We start from the raw sequence: 22,408 nt of genomic DNA on the forward strand, positions 1-22,408 counted from the left end.
ACAACCCCCAGTGCAGGAGCACACAAGGATGGACTCAGAGGATACAACCCCCAGTGCAGGAGCACACAGGAATATACTCAGAGGATACAACCCCCAGTGCAGGAGCACACAGGAATATACTCAGAGGATACAACCCCCAGTGCAGGAGCACACAGGAATATACTCAGAGGATACAACCCCCAGTGCAGGAGCACACAGGAATATACTCAGAGGATACAACCCCCAGTGCAGGAGCACACAGGAATATACTCAGAGGATACAACCCCCAGTGCAGGAGCACACAGGAATATACTCAGAGGATACAACCCCCAGTGCAGGAGCACACAAGGATGGACTCAGAGGATACAACCCCCAGTGCAGGAGCACACAGGAATATACTCAGAGGATACAACCCCCAGTGCAGGAGCACACAAGGATGGACTCAGAGGATACAACCCCCAGTGCAGGAACACACAGGAATATACTCAGAGGATACAACCCCCAGTGCAGGAGCACACAGGAATATACTCAGAGGATACAACCCCCAGTGCAGGAGCACACAGGAATATACTCAGAGCATACAACCAGCAGTGCAGGAGCACACAGGAATATACTCAGAGGATACAACCCCCAGTGCAGGAGCACACAGGAATATACTCAGAGGATACAACCCCCAGTGCAGGAGCACACAGGAATATACTCAGAGGATACAACCCCCTGTGCAGGAGCACACAGGAATATACTCAGAGGATACAACCCCCAGTGCAGGAGCACACAGGAATATACTCAGAGGATACAACCCCCAGTGCAGGAGCACACAAGGATGGACTCAGAGGATACAACCCCCAGTGCAGGAGCACACAAGGATGGACTCAGAGGATACAACCCCCAGTGCAGGAGCACACAGGAATATACTCAGAGGATACAACCCCCAGTGCAGGAGCACACAGGAATATACTCAGAGCATACAACCAGCAGTGCAGGAGCACACAGGAATATACTCAGAGGATACAACCCCCAGTGCAGGAGCACACAGGAATATACTCAGAGGATACAACCCCCAGTGCAGGAGCACACAGGAATATACTCAGAGGATACAACCCCCAGTGCAGGAGCACACAGGAATATACTCAGAGGATACAACCCCCAGTGCAGGAGCAGCCCCAAGAGCCCAGGCAGAGGCAGGGGGTGCTCGGCAGAGCTCTGTCCATCTGTGCAGGGCTTTGATATGCAGATGGGAGCCATTGTGAGCCCCAGCCCCATCTGTGCACCCAGGGGGAGCTCCACATCCCGACTGCTCCTGCAGATCCCTTTAAGTGCCGTGACTAAAGGGAATTCCAGCCTGCAGGGGGATCTCAGCAGCCAGATGGATGCCAACACAGGAGCAGGCCGAAAAAATCTGTCACCCTCTGCAGCTCCCAGCCCAGCACCGGCGTGGGAAAGGCAAACCCAAAGCCAACGTCCTGCAGACAGGCACCAGGCTGGGGGCAGCTGAGGAAGGAGCTCTGCCAGCATCAGGTCTTAGAGCCCAAGTGCAGCTCAGCTGGGGAATCCTAAAGCTGGTGGCAGGCAAAGCTGCTTCTCTGGCACTGCTGCCTGCCTGCCTGCCTGCCAGGGCCCTGATCCCACCCCACCTGGAGAAGGGGACCCCCAGGCAGCTGTCAGTGCATGCTGACAGGCAGCCAGGGCCACCCAGGAGCACTCACCCCCTGTAAGGGTGAAGGCAGACGCTGCTCTCAGCACACCAGGCAGTGGCACAACACAGGGATCAGGGAAGGTGCTTGAGGGGTGGGCAGCCTGGCTCCTAAAAGATGCTACCCTGGCTCTCCAGGCCTCTTCTTCCTGCTGTGCCCTCCAGCAAGGGGGAGGATTCAGCCAGAAGGGAGAAGAAGGTGCCCAGACAGACAGATCAAGGCTTTGCCTCCCTGCACAAGCCCCAGACACATCCCACAGACCTCAAACTGCACTCAAGTGGAGCCTGAGGTGGTGGGACAGGTGCTCAAAAGCATCTCACCCCATGAACCCCTCACCTTTGACTGCAAATTGTGCTTGGGTTTAGCAGGTGAAAACCCCTAATTAATTCCCTGCTGCCCTGCAACACTGAGGGACAGACTTCTGCACCCTGTTGTGCAACCAGAGAGGAGGCACCAAGTGCATTCACCTCCTGCCACACAGCCTGGGGCAGCCAAGGGCACTGCTGGAGTGCCAAGGAAGGCACTGATGAAACAACAGGAGGAAACAGCCTGGGCACCAGTGGATCTAGAGAGGGGATTGTGCCCCTTGGCCTTGCTCTGCTCACACCTCACCTCCAATCCTGCCTTCAGGTCAGGTGTCCCCAACAGAAGGAGGACACAGAGCTGTGGAGTGAGGCCAGAGGAGGCCACAAAGATGCTGCAAGGGCTGGAGCAGCTCTGCTGGGAGGCCAGGCTGAGGGAGCTGGGGGTGTGCAGCCTGCAGAGGAGAAGGCTCCAGGGGGACCTCAGAGCTGCCTGCCAGGACCTGAAGGGATCCTGCAGGAAGGCTGCAGAGGAACTTTTGCTGAGGGTGTCTAGAGCCAGGCCCAGGGGGAATGGTTTGGAGCTGAGGCAGAGCAGGGTTAGAGTGGAGCTGAGGAAGAAGTTGTTCAGTGTGAGGGAGGTGAGACTCTGGCACAGGCTGCCCAGGGAGGTTGTGGCTGCCTCCTGCCTGGAGGTGTTCAAGGCCCAGTTCAAGGCCTTGGGCAACCAAATGTAGTTGAGAGGTGGCAGGGGGGTTGGAATAGATGATCTCTGAGGTCCCTTTCAACCTGAGCCATTCTGTGATCCAGCAGTGAATCACTGGAGAATTCCCAAACCAGTTTGCAAACCACTGTCTTTGGCAAGACAGGAGAACATGGGAGAGCTGCAGCAGGTCAGATTTAGATCTTTGTGTGGAGGGAACCATCTCAGACTGCAAGGGAAAGCAGAAACTTCCTGATCCATAAACACCCTTTGATGGGAAAATAAACATCAGGGACTTATTAACCTTGACAGAAGGCTTCTCCAGTCAAAACCTGGCAGGAAGGAGAAGGGAAGGATTTCAGGCATTAACCTTGCATGAACTCAGACAGAAGATGGATTTTCTAACCTCGAGGCTCTGTTTCCCCCCCCAAGTGCTGCAGGCTGGGACTGAAAAAGGACACCCTTGAAATGGGAGAGCAAATCAGGCTGCCCAGGGCACCACTTGACAAGGGTGAGTGAGGAGGGAGAGAGGAGAAAGAGAGCTGAGACAGCTGCTGTCAGTCAGACAGTGCTGAACCCACACAGCTTGCCCAGGGAGGTGGTGGAGCCCCCATCCCTGGAGAGGTTTTGGGGTGGTGTAGATGTGGGGCTGAGGGACTGGTGTTGAGGATCTGTCAGTGTTAGGCTGAGGCTTGGAGTCCATGATCTTAAAGGTCTTGCCAATCTGGGCCCTTCCTTGGTTCTGGAAAACAATCTCCCAGCAGCAGGGAGGCTCAGCAGCCAGCCCTCTCTGCATGCTGCTGGCATCTTATCAGAGAATTGTCAGTGTTGGAAGGGACCTCAAGGCTCAGCCAGCTCCAACCCCTTGCCATGGGCAGGGACACCTCACACCACAGCAGGTTGCTCACAGCCACCTCCAGCCTGGCTGCAAAAACCTCCAGGCAGGAGGCTTCCACCACCTCCCTGGGCAACCTCTGCCAGGCTCTCACCACCCTCCTGGTGTAAAACTTCTTCCTGATGTCTGACCTAAACCTCCCCTCCTCTAGCTTGGATCCATTCCCCACAGTCCTATCACTACCCAACACCCTAAAAAGTCCTTCCCCAACTTTCTTGTAGCCCCCTTCAGACCTACCTGTTTCTAGTTTTGCTCTATCTCCCCCAGTCCTATCACTACAGAATCACAAAGAATTAATCAGGTTGGAACAGACCTTTGAGATCATCCAGCCCAGCCTATCACCCAGCACCATCCAATCAACTCACCCTGGCACTGAGTGCCTCATCCAGGCTGGGTTTAAACACCTCCAGGGATGGTGACTCCACCACCACCTCCCTGGGCAGCACATCCCAATGGCCAATCTCTCTTCCTGGGAAGAATTTCTTCCTAACATCTACAGCCTAAACCTCCCCTGGGGTATCTTGAGGCTGTGTCCTCTCCTTCTGTCACTGCTTGCCTGGGAGAAGAGACCAACTCCCTCCCTGACACCCTAAAAAGTCCCTCACCCCTCAAGATGATCTTCATCATGATGATCTTCCTCACCTTGAGCACTTGCCCAGTAGCTGGCTGCTGGAAGCTGTTAGTGGGGAATGCTGTGCAGCCTGTCCCCAGAAGAGCCAGTCCCTGGAGGAGGCAGAGGTGCCAAGCCTCTCCCAGACACTTCATTACTTCATTACACTTCAGGGCTGCTAAAGCCACCTTCTGAGCTGCAGGGCTGTCAGCAGGACACCAGTGTGGTGACACAGTGCCCTGCTCATGGCCCCACTGCAGGATGGCACAAACACCTCCACCTTCCACTGTGGGGCTAAGTTCAGAGATCCATGCAATGGGTTGGGACCTGAAAGCTCATCCAACTCCAACCTTCTGCCGTGGGCAGGGACACCTCCCACCAGCCCAGCTTGCTCAGGGCCTCATCCAGCCTGGCCACAGCCTCCCTGGGCAACCTGTGCCAGTGTCTCCCAGCCCTCACTGCCAACAATTTCTTCCTCATCTCCACTCTCAGTCTCCCCTCTCCCAGCTCCAAGCCATTCTCCCTCATCCTGGCACTCCCAGCCCTTGTCAAAAGTCCCTCCCCAGCTCTCCTGGAGCCTCTTCAGGTACTGGAAGGCTGCTCTGAGGTCTCCCTGGAGCCTTCTGCAGGTTGAAGAGCCCCAACTCTCCCAGTCTGTCCCCACAGGGGAGGTTTTGCAGCCCTCTGATCATCTTTATGGCCTCCTCTGGAGCCTCTCCAGCAGCTCCAGGTCCTTCTTGTGCTGGGAGCCCCAGAACTGGACACACAATCACACTACAGCATGATACAGCAAGCACCTTGTTTTCCACTTTGGGCCTAATTTCTCCTGTTCTGCTCTCCACTCCCCCAAGCACATTCCCAGAGCAGGGAATCACAACACCCTTTGGGGCAAAATTAACTCCCAAACTGTGCCAAAGCAGCCTGTAAGAGAAACAAAATCAAACCACACTTCTAGGTCCCAGCCCCCCAAGCATCCTTCCCAGCTTCCCACAGAGCAGCACTCAGTGGCAAACTCTCCTCTCCTCACCTCAAGGCTTCAGCAAAACCAGCAAGAATTTCTTGCCTGAAGGAGATTTGATGTTTCCTGTTCCCCCCACCCCCCAAATCACATCCTGTCTGGTACCTCACCTGAAACACAGCCCAGCAGAAAACAAGGCATCAGCATGGTCACTGCTCTGCAGCTTTGGGTCAGCAGTGAGAGGCAAAGGCAGAAGTCAGCTCAGTTCAGAGATTCATAGAATGGTTTGGGTTGGAGCTGAGTGCTCCACTCAGCTCCTGAGGCACAGCTCAGCATGTTTCTGGGGCAAGGAACCTGGGGCACAAGACCTGCTCTTGCCACCACTGGGCTCACTCTTAAGTGTCCTTAACTTCAGCAGTGACTTTGGAGAGCAAGATGAGGCTGGCTCACAGCAAAGGAGACACAGCTGCTGCAGCCAGCAAAGCTTAGAACATCACTGAAACAGTCTCAAAGACTCATGGAATGGGTTGGGCTGGAAGGAACCTCCAAGATCATTCAGTTCCAATCCCCTGCCATGGGCAGGGACACCTCCCACCAGCCCAGGGTGCTCAAGACCTCATCCAACCTGGCCTCCAACACCTCAAAGGAGGGGACATCCACAACCTCCCTGTGCAACCTGTTCCAGTATCTCCCTACCCTCAATGTCTTCCTCATCTCTAGTCTCAATCTGCCCTCCTCAAGCTTTAATCCCTTCCCTCTCATCACTTCTCATTCTCTGGAGTTCTGCTGTCACACCTCAGATCAGATCCATCTCTCAAGGATGGGAACACTGTGCCAGCCAGCAGGCTTTCACTCACTCAGAAGACAGGAGCCCAGCAGCCCCATAAGCAGTGGAGGACAGCAGCCTCCTTTTTGTGCTGTCCACAAGCTCTCAGAGAAGCCTGAGCAGCTAACAAGGTCCCACCAGCCCCATGGGGCGCACCTGGAGGCGCACAGCCCCAGCAGCAGCTTTTGGCTGGAGCCTCCTAAAGCACCACGCAGGAACCTCTGAAAGAGAGCAAAGGAGGAGCAGGCAGAGATGCTGCCGGGGCTCGGTCCCGGCGCACAAAGGAGGCACACGGAGCACTCTGATCCGTGCTGGACGCCCCAGCAGCGCCTGAGAAGCCTCCTCACATCGTTTCCCAACCGGCCCAACCCACCTGGCAGGTCAGCCGGGGCCAGCCGGCCGCTTCCAGGAGGCTTTGCCGAGCCGTCCGCTGCCGGAGCCGCGCCGGTGGAGGGGAAGCCAGCGGGAGGGTAGGTGCATGGAGAGGTGTGGAGAAGGGCTGGGAGCGGTGGGAAGAAGGGCCCCGAGCCCCTCTCCTTGGGCCCCAGAGCCAGCAGCACTTGTTCAGGGGCTGGAGCGCAGAGGGGCTGGCATTCCTAGGCGGCAGGGACAATGGGGAGGGCTGGGGAGGCGCTGCCATAATCAAATGCAGGCCAGCTGGCCCTCCCCCAGGAAGGGCAGGCACCTCCTTCACTTGCCAAAGGCTTTGTTTTCTAAGCCACAAAGAACAAAGTGGCTGAGGAGGAGAGGCTGAGGAGGAGGAGAAGCCACTGTGGGGGCAGAGCCTCGGTGAGCACAGGTAAAGTGGCTCCAGCAGAGATGTCAACACAGGTGGAGAGGGGTTGGGCAGTGCTCTGCCCGCTCCCAGCACAGCTCAGAAGCAGCAGAAAGAAGCACAGAGCCATAGAATGGTCTGGGTTGGAAGGGAGCTCCCAAGTCCGACCCCCTCTGCAGTCAGCAGGGACAACCTCCACTAGATCAGGCTGCCCAGAGCCCTCTCCAGCCTCACCTTAAGCATCTCAAGGGAGATAACCACCTCCCTGGAGAAGCTGGGAATGGCTGGAGATGATCACTGAGGAACCAGCACAGGCTGGGGTCCTTTGATATTCCTCAAAGGATGTCAAAGGTGGCAGACAGAGAATGCCACTGAAGGAACCACTGATGGAGCAGAGCCCAAAGCAACCCCACCCAGGGCAATGTTACCTCTCCCTGCCCAGCCCCAAGCAGGGGGACTCTGAACAGCTTCCCTCAGAAAGCAAACACAAGGCAAGAGCCCAAACTGTGAGAGGCTCCCAGGGCCCAGCCAACACCCTCCCTGAGCACCAAACGAGGCAGCATCTTGCACAACATCCTGAAGAGCAGGGAGAAGCCCCTGGAGCTGCCCCAGGCTCTCCTGTAATGATACAGGAGGCAGAGCTGCAAGGCTCCAGGCAGCACAGCACCTCGGGGCATGCAGGTGCTGAGCTGTGGTGATGGGACTCTGCCCTTACTGGTTGGGTCACTCCTTTCTTCCAGGGTGACTTTTACCAGCAAGTATTTGCAGGCCTGGTTGTCATCCCAGCGCTGATGGAGGCCGTGCTGCTGCTCCAGCTCTCCACACAGCGTTAGGAGTTAGGTGCCTGTGGGCCTGACAGGGCACACAGCTCTCACAGGGGGCTTCGAGCCTGTGCAGTCCACACAGCCAGACACTGCTTGTCACATGGAACCCCAGCATGCTGGGGTTGGAAGGGACCTCTGGAGATCACCCAGTCCAACCCCCCCTGCTCCATCTGGGCACCCACAGCAGCTTGCTCAGGAGCACAATGCCCAGGGGGGGTTGGAAGCTCTGCAGAGGAGACTCCACAACCTCTCTGGGCAGCCTGCTCCAGCACCCTCACACCAAAGAAGTTTCTCCTCATCTTCAGCTGAGAGTTCCAGTTTGTGCCCTCTGCCCCTTGGCCTGTTCCTGGGCACCACTGAGCAGAGTCTGGCCCCAGCCTCTTGCCCCCCACAGCTCCTTCAGCTCTTGCTGAGCATTGCTCAGCTCCCCTCTGGGGCTGCTCTTCTGCAGGCTCTCAGCCCCAGGGCTCTCAGCCTTTGCTCCTCACAGAGCTGCTCCAGGCCCCTCAGCAGCTTTGCAGCCTCCCCTGGACCCTCTCCAGCAGTTCCCTGTCCCTCCTGAACTGGGGAGCCCAGAGCCTGGGCTCAATCCCCCAGATGTGTTCTTTTTACAAGCACAGACTCAACAGACACCACAGAAGACCCCCAGCCTCCTCCAGCTGTGCTCCACAGCAGCACCTTCAGCTTCCTGAGCATGTCCTGTGCTCAGCCCAAACCAGACCTCATTTTTTTAGCCTCCCCAGGACTCTCTACATCAGTTCCCTGTTTCTCTTGAACTGGGGAGCCCAGAACCTGGACCCAGCCCCCCAGATGTGTCCTCAGCAGAGCAGAGGGACAAACATGACCTGGCTAACAGCAGCACCTCACTCATCCTTCCCATGAGACCCACAATGGCCACCTCCATGTGGAGAACAGAAGGAGGATGCTGCTCCCTGCATGTTATTGATAGGTACTGAGAAAATGCTCATTGGGAAGATCCTTATGGGCAAGTCAAGAGCATGCAGAGAGCTGGAATCAAAGAGTGATCTGATAAACAATTTCACCCAAAGGAAGCCTGAGATAGGACAAAACAGGAATGCTGCCAAGGTAGGCAAGGAGAGGGAGCTGTGCTCTGGGGTCTCCTGGCAATGCTGGTGTCCCTGTGACAGTGTCACTGTGGAGGCAGGACAGGCAGTGGGGGAACACAGTCCCTGCAGGCAGCTCAGCACACAGCAGAGCTCAGTGCTGCTGGCAGAACACAACCCCCCTGCCTGCTCTGTCCCCCAGCACCGTGTGCTGCCAGATCCCAACACAAGCCTGGAATCCAGGGAACAAGGGAGAGCAGCCAAGCAGGCCTGAAGCCACAGGAAGATGGCAGGTCCCCAGGATGGCCACGCTGAGTTTGTGGTCATGAGAAACAATCAGCCAGAGGAGGGGAAGGCAGCTCCCTTCTCTGTTCCTCCTGCCCCAGCCCAGCCAGCACCAAGAGCTCAGGCTGCAAAGGAAGTGGGGGACAAATGGAAACCTCCAGCTTGGCACCAGTGGTGGCTCTGGGGAGGGAGGCTCTGGGGAGGGAACCCTGCCAGCCCATGTGCAAACTGCATGTGTTCTGGCCCAGCACAGCCTGCCTTTCAGCTCTGGCAAGCAGTGAAGAACACAGAGGAGCATCCTGAAGGACCACATGAGCTTATGCTGCCCTGTGCCAGGGGCTGCCCAGCAACCACAGCCCTACCAAACGCTGGCCCAGCACATGGAGAAGAAGAGGCAGCAGAACAAAGCCTCCCACTCGAGCAGGCAGTGAGGGATGAGCTCCATGGTGGGGTCCTCCCCTCCCTGGCTGGAGGGCTCTGAGCCTGCCAGCCCATTCCCACAGCACTCACTGCTTAGCTGTCCTCAGGCTTCTTCCCCAGACCCTGGGGACTAGCATGCTGCAGGCTCTTCATTCATGGAGTCACAGAATGGGTTGGGTTGGAAGGGAGCTTCAAGCTCAGCCAGTTCCAACCCCCTGCCATGGGCAGGGACATCTCCCACCAGCCCAGGGTGCTCAGGGCCTCATCCAGCCTGGCCTGGAACACCTCAAGGGAGGGGACATCCACAACCTCCCTGTGCAACCTGTTCCAGTATCTCCCTACTCTCACTGGCAAGAATTTCTTCCTAATCTCCAGTCTCAATCTGCCTTTCTCAAGCTTCAATCCATCCCCTCTTGTCTTTTTTACAGAGCAGGGTAAACTGGAGCAGGGCAGAGTTAGGTTGGAGCTCAGGAGGAAGTTGTGCCCAGGGAGGCTGGGCAGACACTGGCACAGGTTGCCCAGGGAGGTGCTGGAGGCTCCATCCCTGGAGCCATTCAAGCTCAGCCTGGCTGTGTCCCTGGGCAGCCTGCTGCAGCTGGAGGTGTCCCTGCTGCCTGCAGGGGGTTGGACAGGATGCCCTTGGAGGGTCCCTTCCAGCCCAGTGCAATCTGTGAGGCAGTGAAAGGAACATCAAGGACATGGCTCAGTGTAGGCTCCTGCTACTGCTGTCCTCTCAGATGTTAGGGAAGAGAGAAGGAGCCAGGCAGGCACTGACAAGCTCACTGCAGGAAGGTCCAAGCAGCTCAGCATCAGGAGTGTGAGATCACTGTAGATAACATCTCCTGCCTTCCCCTCACCTCCCAGCCCAGGCTTTGCTTTGGGAGGGCAGAAGACAGTCTGGAGCTGAAGATCAAACCAGCCACCACTGACAACTTCCCCACTGTGGTGATTCCTGCTCTCAGCCTGCAGCTGCAGGATGTCTTCCCCCAACACCCCTGCTTTGGGTTGGCCTCCAGCTCACCACACACACCTTGGATCTACACCAGCAGCACTGTTTATAGTTCAGCTGACACCAGGGAGGTCCAAAGCCTCCTCCCTCAGAAGGGAGCCACCTCTCCTCCACAGCAAAGCAAACACCCTTTGTGCCACAAGCACTCTGCTCTCCCTGCAGCTCTGCAGCGTGGGAGGCACCAACAAGCTGCATCCTCTGCTTGGAATCCTCTGAAAGGAGCTGTAGGAGAGCTGCTGCCTGAGCCCATGGGCCAGCACTGGGCTCTGGGTAACATCTGTGCCCAGGCTCTGAAGCTTCTGAAGCTGTGGAAGAAGGTCCTTTGATGTTGGCTCACCCAAAAGCTGCTACTGTGATGTCATTTCCATGCCTGAATGGAGAAGGGAGCAGCCACTGTGTGCCACAGGCCAGGCTGGGCTCCATGGATCTCCAGCTTTGGACAAGACTCAGTCCCAGAGCCATGCCCCATGCTTGGGCACAGAACTGCCCACCTGCCCAGCAAGGCTGGCACCTTTGTGTGCCTTGGTTTCAGCAGGAGAATCACAGAACCACAGAAGGGGTTGGGATGCCTTGGGGAGGTCCTGGAAGGGACCTTAAAGGTCATCTAGGTCCAACCCCCATGCCATGGGGGGTCCTACTAGAGCAGCTTGCTCAAGGCCCCATCCAACCTGGCTTTCAACACTTCCAGGCTTGGAACCTCTACAGCTTCTCTGGACAACCTGTTCCAGTGCCTCACCACCCTCATGGGGAAGAATTTCTTCCTGATGTCTCATCTCAACCCAGCTTCCTCCAGTCTGAAGCCATCACCCCTTGTCCTGTCACTCCATGCCTTTGTACAATGTCCCTCCCCAGCCCTCCTGTAGCTCCCTTCAAATACTGGAAGGCTGCTCTAAGAATCCTGACAATCCCCCAGTCCAAACCATCATGGCAAAGGGTGGCCAGGGACCTGGGCATCTGTGCTGAGTGAGTGAGCAGGACACAGCTTCTTGCTGCTCTCCTACAGCACAGGAGGCACTTTCCTCTCCAAACACAATGACACAGTCCCACAGCAAGAGGATCCTCCACAGATGAGCTGGAGTGGACCTGCAGAGCATCCCCCACCCCAGCCCCCTCCTCACATGCCCTGCCAGCCACGTTCTGGGCTGCCCTCTCCACTCTCCTCTCTCTCCCTGCATGGTTTTGTGTTTAGCTGAATCTCCTCCCTGAGCACTTCTGGCTGCCAAGGCAGCTCAGGGGCAGCAGCTAAGTGGCACCTCCATCTGGTACAGCTTAACTCTGAGTGTCTGCTCTTCCTGCAATTTGAGAACTTCAATCCCCCAATGTTTGTACAAGTGTGGAAGAAAAGGAACCCAGGCTCCCCAGCCTCCTGTGCTTGCCAAAGGGGGATTTTAAAAGGCACTGAGCAATCCTGCTGTTCCTTCAGCTGCTGAATGGCTGGATCTGAACTAAAGCAGGCCCTCAGCACACTCACCCATCCCTCTTTCCCCTGCTTCCCACATGCCCGGGTCAAGCCAACAGCCTTGTTCCCTCAGCCACAGCTCCCAGCACCCTGTTCTGGTGCTCTCTTTGCTTGGGCAGCTCTCCACGAGGCAGGGGCTGGCCTCTCTTTAGGGCTGAGCAGCAGGAGGCTGCTCCTGATGGCAGCAGGCTGGATCCACCCAGCCTGTGAGGACAGAACATGAGCAGCACACAGGCAGCCAGCCCTGGCATGATGGCCAAGACTGGATACAAGCCCCCTGACCTTTGGTGTCAGAGCCAGCCCTGCCATGAGTCTCCTGTGGCCATGAGAGGGCCCTAGAAGCTACAGAGGTCTTCTGAGACCTCTGTTCTTAACAGAATCACAGAAACATTCATGTTGGAAGAGACCCTCAGGATCACCAAGCCCAACCAACAGCCCTGCTCTGCAAGGTTCACTGATGTGGACATCCTCTTGAGAGGGGGTTCCAGGAGAGCTGGAGAGGGACTTTTGACAAAGGAGGTAGTGACAGCATGAGGGGCAACAGCTTCCAAGTGGAAGAAGCTGGATTGAGATGAGACATTAGGAGGAAATTCTTCCCCAGGAGGGTGGTGAGGCCCTTGGAACAGGTTGCTCTGAGAATCACAGAATTGTCAGGGTTGGAAGGGAGCTCAAGGCTCAGCCAGCTCCAACCCCCTGCCATGGGCAGGGACACCTCACACCACAGCAGGTTGCTCACAGCCACCTCCAGCCTGGCTGCAAAAACCTCCAGGCATGAGGCTTCCACCACCTCCCTGGGCAACCTCTGCCAGTCTCTCACCACCCTCCTGGGCAAGAATTTCTCCCTCACATCCAGTCTCAATCTCCCCACTTCTACTTTTGCTCCATCCCCCCCAGCCCTATCTCTACCTGAAACCTTAAGAAGCTGTGGAGGCTTCAAGCCTGGAAGTGATTAAGGCCAGGCTGGATGAGGCCTTGAGCAAGCTGTGCTGGTGGGAGGTGTCCCTGCCCATGGCAGGGAGTTGGAACTGGATGATCTTTAAGTTCCCTTCCAACCCAACCCATTCTGTGACTCTCTGAACAGACACCACCCAGCCCTGCCCCCACTGACTGACTTGCAAACACCCCTGCAGGCAGGTGAGCAGCTGGGGCCTTCTGCAGAGCACAGCTGCAGCTCTGTGTTGAGGCACACAGCACACTTCCTACCTTCCACAAACAAGCAGGCTCTGGAGCAAGCCCAGGCAGGGTTTTTACAGCCTCCCCTTGTGCAGCAGCTGCCTTCCCTTACCTTGTCAAAGAACTCATAGAGCCTGACTGTCTCACAGATCCGGTGCCTGCTCTCATCCAGCTGAGTGCAGAACTCCTCCAGCTGATCCCTGTGGCTCTGCAGCTTGCCCCTGTAAGAATCCACATCCACAGAGGAGAAGTCTTCCCAGCGCTCCATCTTCTTCAGCGCCTCCTGCCCCCTTCTGCAGTATTCCTGAAAGGAAAAATGGGATTGTCTGTGAGGATGGAGACCTGGCATGGACAGGAGATGGGATCAGAGGATGGTTTGGGTTGCAAGGGGGCTTTAAAGGTCATCTAGTCCAACCCCCACCTAGATAGCCTTCAAGGTCATCACCAGCTTGGGCTAATTAGACTGGTGGGGGTTGGAAGAGACCTCTGGAGATCATCCAGCCCAACCCCCCTTAGCCAAGGCAGGGTCACCTAGAGAAGGTCACACAGGAACATGTCCAGGAGGGTTTGGAATGTGCCCTGAGAAGGACACTTCCCACCTCTCTGGGCAGCCTGCTCCAGTGCTCCATCACCATTAAATGAAAGAAGTTCCTCCTCCTGCTCTGCAGGGCTGCACTGACTGCCAGGAGAATTCTGGAGCCCTGACTTCTAGGATGATTTATGGTAGGCACACAGCAGCTTGTAAAGACCTCCTCAGCCTGGTCAGAGGTCAGCAAGGACTGAAATTTGGAACAGTGCTGAAGGCCAGGTTGGAAAAGGAGGCTTTGAGCCATCTGGTCTAGTGGGAGGTGTCCCTGCTCACTGCAGGGGGTTTGGAACTAGATGACCTCTAAGGTCCCTTCCAAGCCCTCTGTGATTCTGTGACAAACCCCCCAGTGTTACAAGCACATCAAGGGGGTAACTAAAAAGTTGTTGCATCACAGCTGTGATTTTCCTCAAGGCTGGCAAACATCATCTGAGCTGATGGCTTTGGCTGCAAGAGGAGAGCAGGGAAACTAAGCAGTGTGAAGGAACAACTTCACAGATTGCACTGGGCTGGAAGGGACCCTCCAAGGGCATCCTGCCCAACCCCCTGCAGGCAGCAGGGACAGCTCCAGCTGGAGCAGGCTGCCCAGGGACACAGCCAGGCTGAGCTTGAATGGCTCCAGGGATGGAGCCTCCAGCACCTCCCTGGGCAACCTGTGCCAGTGTCTGCCCAGCCTCCCTGGGCACAACTTCCTCCTGAGCTCCAACCTAACTCTGCCCTGCTCCACTTCCAAACCATTGCCCCTGGGCCTATCCCCACAGCCCCTTCTGAACAGTCCCTCCCCAGCCTGCCTGCAGCTCCCCTGCAGAGCTTCAGCTGCAGCTCTCAGCTCTCCCTGCAGCCTTCTCTTCTGCAGGCTGCACAGCCCCAACTCTCCCAGCCTGGCCCCACAGGGAGGTTCTGCAGCCTCTGATCATCTCTGTGGCCTCCTCTGGACCCTCTCCAACAGCTCCAGGTCTCTCTTGTGTTGGGGTCCCATATCTGGCCCCACCCTGCAGGTGAGGTCTCCCCAGAGCAGAGCAGAGGGGCAGGATCCTCTCTCTCCAGCTCTGGCCACACTGCTTTGGATGCAGCCCAGGCTGCTCCTGGCCTTCTGTGCTGCCAGTGGCCATTGCTGCCCTTGGTGATGATCTTCTTCCAGTGCCATCTCAGGCCCACAGGTCTGGCTGAGCACATCTCAGGCACACAGCCTCTGGAGGACACATTCTTCCCACCAGGCAACACTTACACTGGCAACAAGATCAAACTCCCTGAACTGCTTTTGTGTTTGGAGCAGCATCTCCAGAGAATCGTCCAGGTTGATGGTTTCCTTCAGCCTTTTTCTGCCAACATTCTCAATCCAACTGCTGACCTAGGAGAAAAGGAGAAAGCTTCAAGATTAGTCACCCTGTGCTACTCACCAAGGTAAGGCCTTCATGTGGCAAGGGCAAGGAAGTGCTCTCCTGACGTTGGTCACTTCATCAGGGGGAAGAATGTGTGTGTGCAGTGCTCTGCCCCAGCCTCCTGCCAGGAGGCTTTCCACTTCAGCTCCTTGAGTCACTGCAAACCTCTGCTGTTGCTCACTAGCCTGGGGCATAAACAGGGCTAAGCAGCTGCTTGGGCTCTGCCTGGGCTGAGCCATAGTCTAAGGAGAGCTCTGCTGGCCTGATATTCCCATGACTGTTACCCTCCACTGGGATAAGATCTCCCTGCTGCCACATTTCCTACACCACTTCCCTTTCCTGGCTGGCAGGACAGGAGCTCCATCAGTGGGAGTGCTCTGAGGGCTTATCCCCATCTGCAGAGCTCCCAGGGAGGTGCTTGAGATTCCATGCCTGGAGATGTTCAAGGTCAAGCTCAACCAGGCTCTGAGCAACCTGATCTAGTGGAGGTGTCCTTGCTCACTGCAGGGCTGTTGGACTAGATGACCTTTGGAGGTCCCTTCCAACCCAGTTCTCTGGTCCTCTGGGGTTTCTGAAGGCAGCTGATGACAAAGCCATGGAGCAACTGCAGGTTCCTGGCAGAGCCCAGCCAGTGCTGCAGCTCTAGCCACAGACACTGGGAGGGAATTGGGCACCAGTGTGTCCTAAAAGCAGAGCAGACAGAGCAGGCCAGGCAGGACAAGTCAGCACCTCCACCACCTGGCTTGCAAAGCAGGCCAGCCAAATCACCTGCTTCAAGCACAGCTGCAGCTGGGGGAGGGGACCAGCTCCATGTTTCCCAGCAACCATGTGTCCTGCTTTCCTGTGCCACCTGCAGTCCAGGCCCAGCTCAGCCCCACAGCCAAGGGAAAACACCTGGGCTTGACTGAGAGGACATGGAGCTGTTGGAGGGAGACCAGAGGAGGCCACAAGGATGATCCAAGGGCTGCAGCACCTCTATAGAGGCCAGGCTGAGGGAGCTGGGGGTGTTCAGCCTGGAGAGAAGACTCCAGGGGGACCTCAGAGCTGCCTGCCAGGACCTGAAGGGATCCTGCAGGAAGGCTGCAGAGGAACTTTTGCTGAGGGTGTCTAGAGACAGGCCAAGGAGGAATGGTTTGGAGCTGAGGCAGAGCAGGGTTAGAGTGGAGCTGAGGAAGAAGTTGTTCAGTGTGAGGGAGGTGAGACTCTGGCACAGGCTGCCCAGGGAGGTTGTGGCTGCCTCCTGCCTGGAGGGGTTTAAGGCCAGGCTGGACCAAGTCTAGCTGAGAGGTGTCCCTCCCATGGCAGGGGGTTGGAGTAGATGATCTCTGAGGTCCCCCCCAACCTGAGCCATCCTGTGATTCTGTGAACAGCACCTGGGCTTGACTGGAACAAACCCAGCAAGAGCAGAAGCTGGAGGTGGGTTCTCAAGTTGTGACCTAGACTGCAGAGGGAACACACTGCTGCTGCCTGGAGCTCCTGCAGGCTACAGCACTGGCGACCTGCAAGCGGAGCAAGCTGCCAACAGCCAAGTTTGGCTCAATTCCATCAGAGAAAGTCCAGCTGAAAGCAGGGGCAGGTGGCAGAGCCTGTCCTGGTGTCCTTTTCATGCCTGTGTGCTCAAGGGAGTCTCCCCTAGGTTCTTGCATCACATTTCATGCCCTGCACACACAGCATAGGGCGGCCCAGTGTCTGCCTCCAAATGGGAGGTCATTAGACCTCTTGGATCCACCTTGGCCTGGCAAAACAACCAGGCAAGCCTCCAGCCTCCTTTGCAAATCCAGTCCTCCCCAGAGGAGAAGAGCCCAGAGACCTGGAAGAGCAGTGCTGAAACTGGCCCTGCTACTGAGCCTGAAGGGTGAAGGTTCCTAAGGTGAGCTTCAGGTGGTGCAGAACCCTTCACACAGCCACTGACCCCCAAAGCCTCTCTCTTGGCTGATGACTTGCAGCAAAGCAGACTGTGGGACTTCAAAACCTCCAGGATGAGCTCAGGCTCAGGCAGCACATCTGGGATCTGCAATGCTACAAGGAATGAGCAGATCCTGTAGGACCCATCAAGCACTTAGGACTTTCTGAAGTTCTCTCCACTGTCCAGGTTCCAAAGGTCTTTCTGGAAGCAGGTTCCTGTTTGCCTCAGCTAGCCCACAGCTGTAGAGAGCTTCAAGGAGCACCACATGAAGGGAAGTCTCAGCTCCACACAAGGGCAGGGGAGTGCTGGGGTTGAGAATGGCTCTTGGGTAAGGCCAAGGGGCTGTGGCCCAGTCTGGAGACTTCACACAGGGCTGAACACAGAGGGGAGGAGGAGATGTGCCTGGGGCTGCACCCAGGGGGAAAGAAGCACACCCAGGGCTGCACCCAGAGGGGAAGGAGACAGCTTGGAGCTTATCAGATAGCAGGGACCAGGAATCCAAACAACAGATACACCCCAGTGATGGGGTAGAGGAGGTGGAGCTCATCCAGCAGCAGGATGTTGACAAACCTGCAGGATCTACAGGCCAGAGGGGAAAGGCAAACTCCTCAGCAGCTTGCTGGCATCACTGCAGCTTCTGGAGGCAGAGCATGAAGCTCTCCTCACCAGCCCTGCTGGCAGGATGCTTTTGCTGAGCAACATGGAGATGCTCCACTTCCAAGTGTCCTCTTCACCAAAGGGCCACCACAGTGTGGTCTAAGCATGCAAAAACATCAGAGGGCTTTATGGGGCTTGATTGATCCACCCCTAGAGAGCAGCCAGGGGAATTTTATCCAGCAGCAGGAGGAACCAGGCCAAAGAGTGGCTTGGTTCATAGCATGCCTGGCCACTGTGTCTCATACTAGAATCACAGAATCACAGAGTCACAGAATTGTCAGGGCTGGAAGGGAGCTCAAGGCTCAGCCAGTTCCAACCCTCCTGCCATGGGCAGGGACACCTCACACCACAGCAGGTTGCTCACAGCCACCTCCAGCCTGGCTGCAAAAACCTCCAGGCAGGAGGCTTCCACCACCTCCCTGGGCAACCTCTGCCAGCCTCTCACCACACTCATGAGAAAGAACTCCTTTCTAATGTCTGACCTAAATCTCCCCTCCTCTAGCTTGGATCCATCCCCCCACAGTCCTATCACTCCCTCACACCCTCCAAAGTCCCTCCCCAGCTTTCTTGGAGCCCCCTTCAGATCCTGCAAGGCCACCAGAAGGTCTCCTGGGAGCCTTCTCTCCAGCCTGCACAACCCCAACTCTCTCAGGCTGGCCTCAGAGCAGAGCAGCTCCAGCCCTCTGCTCCTCCTCCTGGCCCTTCTCTGGACACCTTCTAGCCCCTCCAGAGCCTTCCTGGAACAGAGGCTGCAGAACTGGACACAGAGCTCCAGGTGTGGTCTGAGCAGAGCAGGGCAGAGGGGGAGAATCCCCTCTCTTGACCTGCTGGCCACACTTCTCCTGATGCACAATTGGCTCTCTGGGCTGCAAGTGCACACTGCTGGCTCCTGTTGGAGCTTCTCCTCCCCCAGCTTCAGTCGGGTGTTGTTTAAGGCTCTACAGGCAGCATCCTACACCTTCACATGAGAGAGCAACCCAGGAGCTGCTGTGGGAGGCAAGAGTCAGAGCGTGGCAGCAGGCAGTGGACAGCTGGCCCTTACCTCCTTCAGACACTCCTCCACCTTCTGGAAGTCCATCAGCAGCTCCAGCTCCTGGAGGCGTTTGTTGGAGAGCATGACGAGGCGGTGCACGCCCTCGTCCACCCCGTTGTACAGCAGGGCAGCCGCGGCCAGGGCGTCCCTGCAAGGGGCACAGGGCTGGCTCAGGGCCTGGCAGCAGGTCACACCACCACCACTTCATGGACACACAATCCCAGAACCCCAGCATGCTGAAACCCCTGGCAGCTCACCCAGTCTTCCCTGCTCCAGCAGGGCACCCACAGCAGCTTGCCCAGCAGCACAATGCCCAGGGGGGGTTGGAAGCTCTCCACACAAGGACACTCCACAACCTCTCTGGGCAGCCTGCTCCAGGCCTCCAGCACCCTCACACCAAACAACTTTCTCCTCCTGCTCAGATAGAGCCTCCTGGGTGCCAGTCTGTGCCCTCTGCCCCTTGGCCTGTCCCTGGGCACCACTGAGCAGAGTCTGGCCCCAGCCTCTTGCCCCCCACAGCTCCTTTAGCTCTTGCTGAGCATTGCTCAGCTCCCCTCTGGGGCTGCTCTTCTGCAGGCTCTCAGCCCCAGGGCTCTCAGCCTTTGCTCCTCACAGAGCTGCTCCAGGCCCCTCAGCAGCTTTGCAGCCTCCCCTGGGCTCTCTCCAGCAGTTCCCTGTCCCTCCTGAACTGGGGAGCTTGAACTGGACCCAGGCCTCCAGATGTGGCCTCACTAGTGCAGAGGAGAGGGACAGGAGAACCTCCATTGACCTGCTGGCCACATTAATTCTTAATGTCCCCCCAGGAGCAGAGATGCTCCAACCCTCTGACCAACTTCATGGCCAGAGATAACAGACAGCAGAAGACTCCCCACAGAGCTGCTCCAGGCCCCTCAGCAGCTTTGCAGCCTCTGCTGGACTCTCTCCAGCAGTTCCCTGTCCCACCTGAACTGGGGAGCCCAGAGCCTGGGCCCAGTCCCCCAGATGTGTTCTTCCTTTTACAAGCACAGACCCAACAGACACTCACCACAGAAGACCTCCAGCCTCCTCCAGCTGTGCTCCACAGCTGCACCTTCAGCTTCCTGAGCATGTCCTGTGCTCAGCCCAAACCAGACCTCATTTTGCAACTGATTTACAACCTTCTGGCTTTTAATCATAGCATTAAAAGAAGCCCAAGCAGTTGTGAAAGAGGCAGCTAATAAAACTGAAAGCCCTGCTAATGGACATTCACACCAAGCCACTCAGCACACGTGGTCAGCCCTGTCTTGGGTCACAGGTGACCTTGAACCCCTGAAGTGCAGCTGGAGAGGAACATTTCATAGAAGGATTTCATTTAGAAAAGACCTTTAAGTTCCTCCAGTCCAACCATTCTCCAGCTCTACCAAGGCTGGGGCTAAAGCATGGTCCTCACAGCTTCACACAGTGCACTGGGCTGGAAGGGACCCTCCAAGGGCATCCTGTCCAACCCCCTGCAGGCAGCAGGGACACCTCCAGCTGGAGCAGGCTGCCCAGGGACACAGCCAGGCTGAGCTTGACTGGCTCCAGGGATGGAGCCTCCAGCACCTCCCTGGGCAACCTGTGCCAGTGTCTGCCCAGCCTCCCTGGGCACAACTTCCTCCTGAGCTCCAACCTAACTCTGCCCTGCTCCACTTCCAAACCATTGCCCCTGGGCCTATCCCCACAGCCCCTTCTGAACAGTCCCTCCCCAGCCTGCCTGCAGCTCCCCTGCAGAGCTTCAGCTGCAGCTCTCAGCTCTCCCTGCAGCCTTCTTTTCTCCAGGCTCAACAGAATCACAGAATTTCCAGCACAGAGTGGGTTCTGCTCACCACAGAGGCCAACTCCACTCCTTTCCATACCTGATGCAGGAAACAGGACTCAATCTGAGCAGTTTTTCTTGCCAGGAATCAGGTGAGCACAGATTCATGGAATGGGTTGGGTTGGAAGGGACCTGCCAGGACCTGGAGAAGGCTCCAGGGAGACCTCAAAGCAGCCTCCCACTACCTTAAGGGGCTCCAGGAGAGCTGGGGAGGGACTTTGGACAAGGGCTGGGAGTGCCAGGATGAGGGAGAATGGCTTGGAGCTGGGAGAGGGGAGACTGAGACTGGAGATGAGGAAGAAATTGTTGTCAGTGAGGGTGAGGAGCCACTGGCACAGGTTGCCCAGGGAGGCTGTGGCTGCCCCCTGCCTGGAGGTGTTCCAGGCCAGGCTGGATGAGGCCCTGAGCACCCTGGGCTGGTGGGAGGTGTCCCTGCCCATGGCAGGGGGGTTGGAACTGGATGATCTTGAAGGTCCCTTCCAACTCCAAACTATTCTATGAACCTGGTGGCCTGCCCAGCCCTGACTCTTGACCCTGCCCTTCAAGACAGCTTGGAGTAAACAAACCAAGCCTTGAAAACGTGGTAGCAGGACTGACTTCCACCCTGGCACACAATGGGAAGCAGCTGGCTGTTAAGCACCTTTAAGGATGATTGAAGAGAGCTCTGTGCTGCTCCAAGGAGGAACTGTTTGAAGTGGGTGGAAAGTTCCAGCCAAGCTGAGCTGTGTTTGGCTGCTCACAGCTCCCCTGCACATGGCAGTGTGGTCATTAAGAGCCTTTCACTGCATTCTTCCGTGGTCAGATCATCCCCAGTGCTTTAGCCACAGAGCAGAGCTGCTGTAATTCACAGCAGAAAGGAGCAGCTTGGTGTCAGGTTCTGTTTTCATCCTTTCCATGGAAAAGATTCCAGTTTGCTGGAGCAGGGCCAAGCTCTTGTGTAAGGGCAGGGAAATTTTAAAGCTAGCCTTTAGGAAAACCACTTCTGTCTGAAGCCTTCCCTGAAGCCCCAAAGCTGGGCTCAGAGAGTTGCTCCTCAGTTTTCAAAGCAAAATACCTGACTGGGTTTAGGAAAGAACTGGCCAGAGCAGGCTTGCAAAAGGAATCATGGAATCAGAGAGCTGTTTTGGCTGGAAAAGCCCTTTAGGATCATCAAAGCCTAGCACTCTCCAACTCTGCCAAGACTGCTGCTAAACCATGGCCCTCAACACCACATCCCTGCAGCTCTGACACACCTCCAGGGGTGGGGAGCCAAGCACCTCCCTGGGCAGCCTGTTGCAGGGTTTGAGAATCCTTCCAGTGAAGAAGTTTCTTCTAATGTCCAACCTAAACCTGCCCTTCTGCAGCTCTCATTCCTGTCACTTGACACTAAGGAGCAGAGCCCAACCCCACCTCACTGCAGCCTCCTTTCAGGGAGATGTAGAGAGCCAGAGAGTCTCTTCCCAGTCTCCTCCACACTCAACACCCCCAGCTCCCTCAGCTGCTCCTCCCCAGCCCTCTTCTCCAGACCCTTCCCCAGCTTTGTTGCCCTTCTCTGGACCTGCTCCAGATCCTCAGTGTCCTTCTTGGAGTGAAGGACCCAAAACTGAATCCCTCTCCAGTGCCCAGTACAGGGCCATGATCCTCTCCCCAGCCTGGCCTGCATCCAGCTTGTGTTCAGTCTCTGGCTGATTTTAATGCCAGTAAGATCCACAAACCTGACTGGAAACCAAACATTCTAAAGCCACCCTCAAGTGAGAAGCAGTCCTGCTTCTGGGGAAAGCTGACCCTGCAGGGGACTCAGAGCTAGGCTGGAAACACCACTGGGAGCACACCAAGCATCAAGCTGTGGGCTGGCTTTTGGAGCTCCTACCTCCAAACCTCATCCTACCCCTGCTGACCTGGTTAAGGTTCTTCTTGTTGCTTAGGCTGACTCTGCTAGTCCAGCAGCTGAGCTCCTGCAGGTGGGATCAGCAAGGTTTCAAGATACTCAGCTCAGATCCATACCCACTGTCAGTTAAAGCACAAACCTACTTCCAGGAGATAGCCTCATTTTGCACTCTCTCAGCATCCATCCCA

At 56.6% G+C, this 22,408-nt stretch overlaps 1 protein-coding gene across 1 annotated transcript in view; it reads right to left on the reverse strand.

The window, feature by feature from the left end:
* Positions 1 to 22,408, reverse strand: part of PLEKHG4 (pleckstrin homology and RhoGEF domain containing G4) — a 108,930-nt gene that overhangs the window by 29,218 nt on the left and 57,304 nt on the right. The window contains exons 11-13 of the mRNA XM_054389666.1: positions 18,550 to 18,688; positions 14,791 to 14,913; positions 13,089 to 13,280 (exon numbers count right to left, since the gene is read on the reverse strand). Of these exons, the coding sequence (XP_054245641.1) occupies positions 13,089 to 13,280; positions 14,791 to 14,913; positions 18,550 to 18,688 (454 nt within the window). The remainder of the gene's footprint in view (positions 1 to 13,088; positions 13,281 to 14,790; positions 14,914 to 18,549; positions 18,689 to 22,408) is intronic.

Source organism: Indicator indicator, chromosome 19 (genome assembly GCF_027791375.1).
Source record: "Indicator indicator isolate 239-I01 chromosome 19, UM_Iind_1.1, whole genome shotgun sequence".
NCBI lineage: Eukaryota > Metazoa > Chordata > Aves > Piciformes > Indicatoridae > Indicator > Indicator indicator.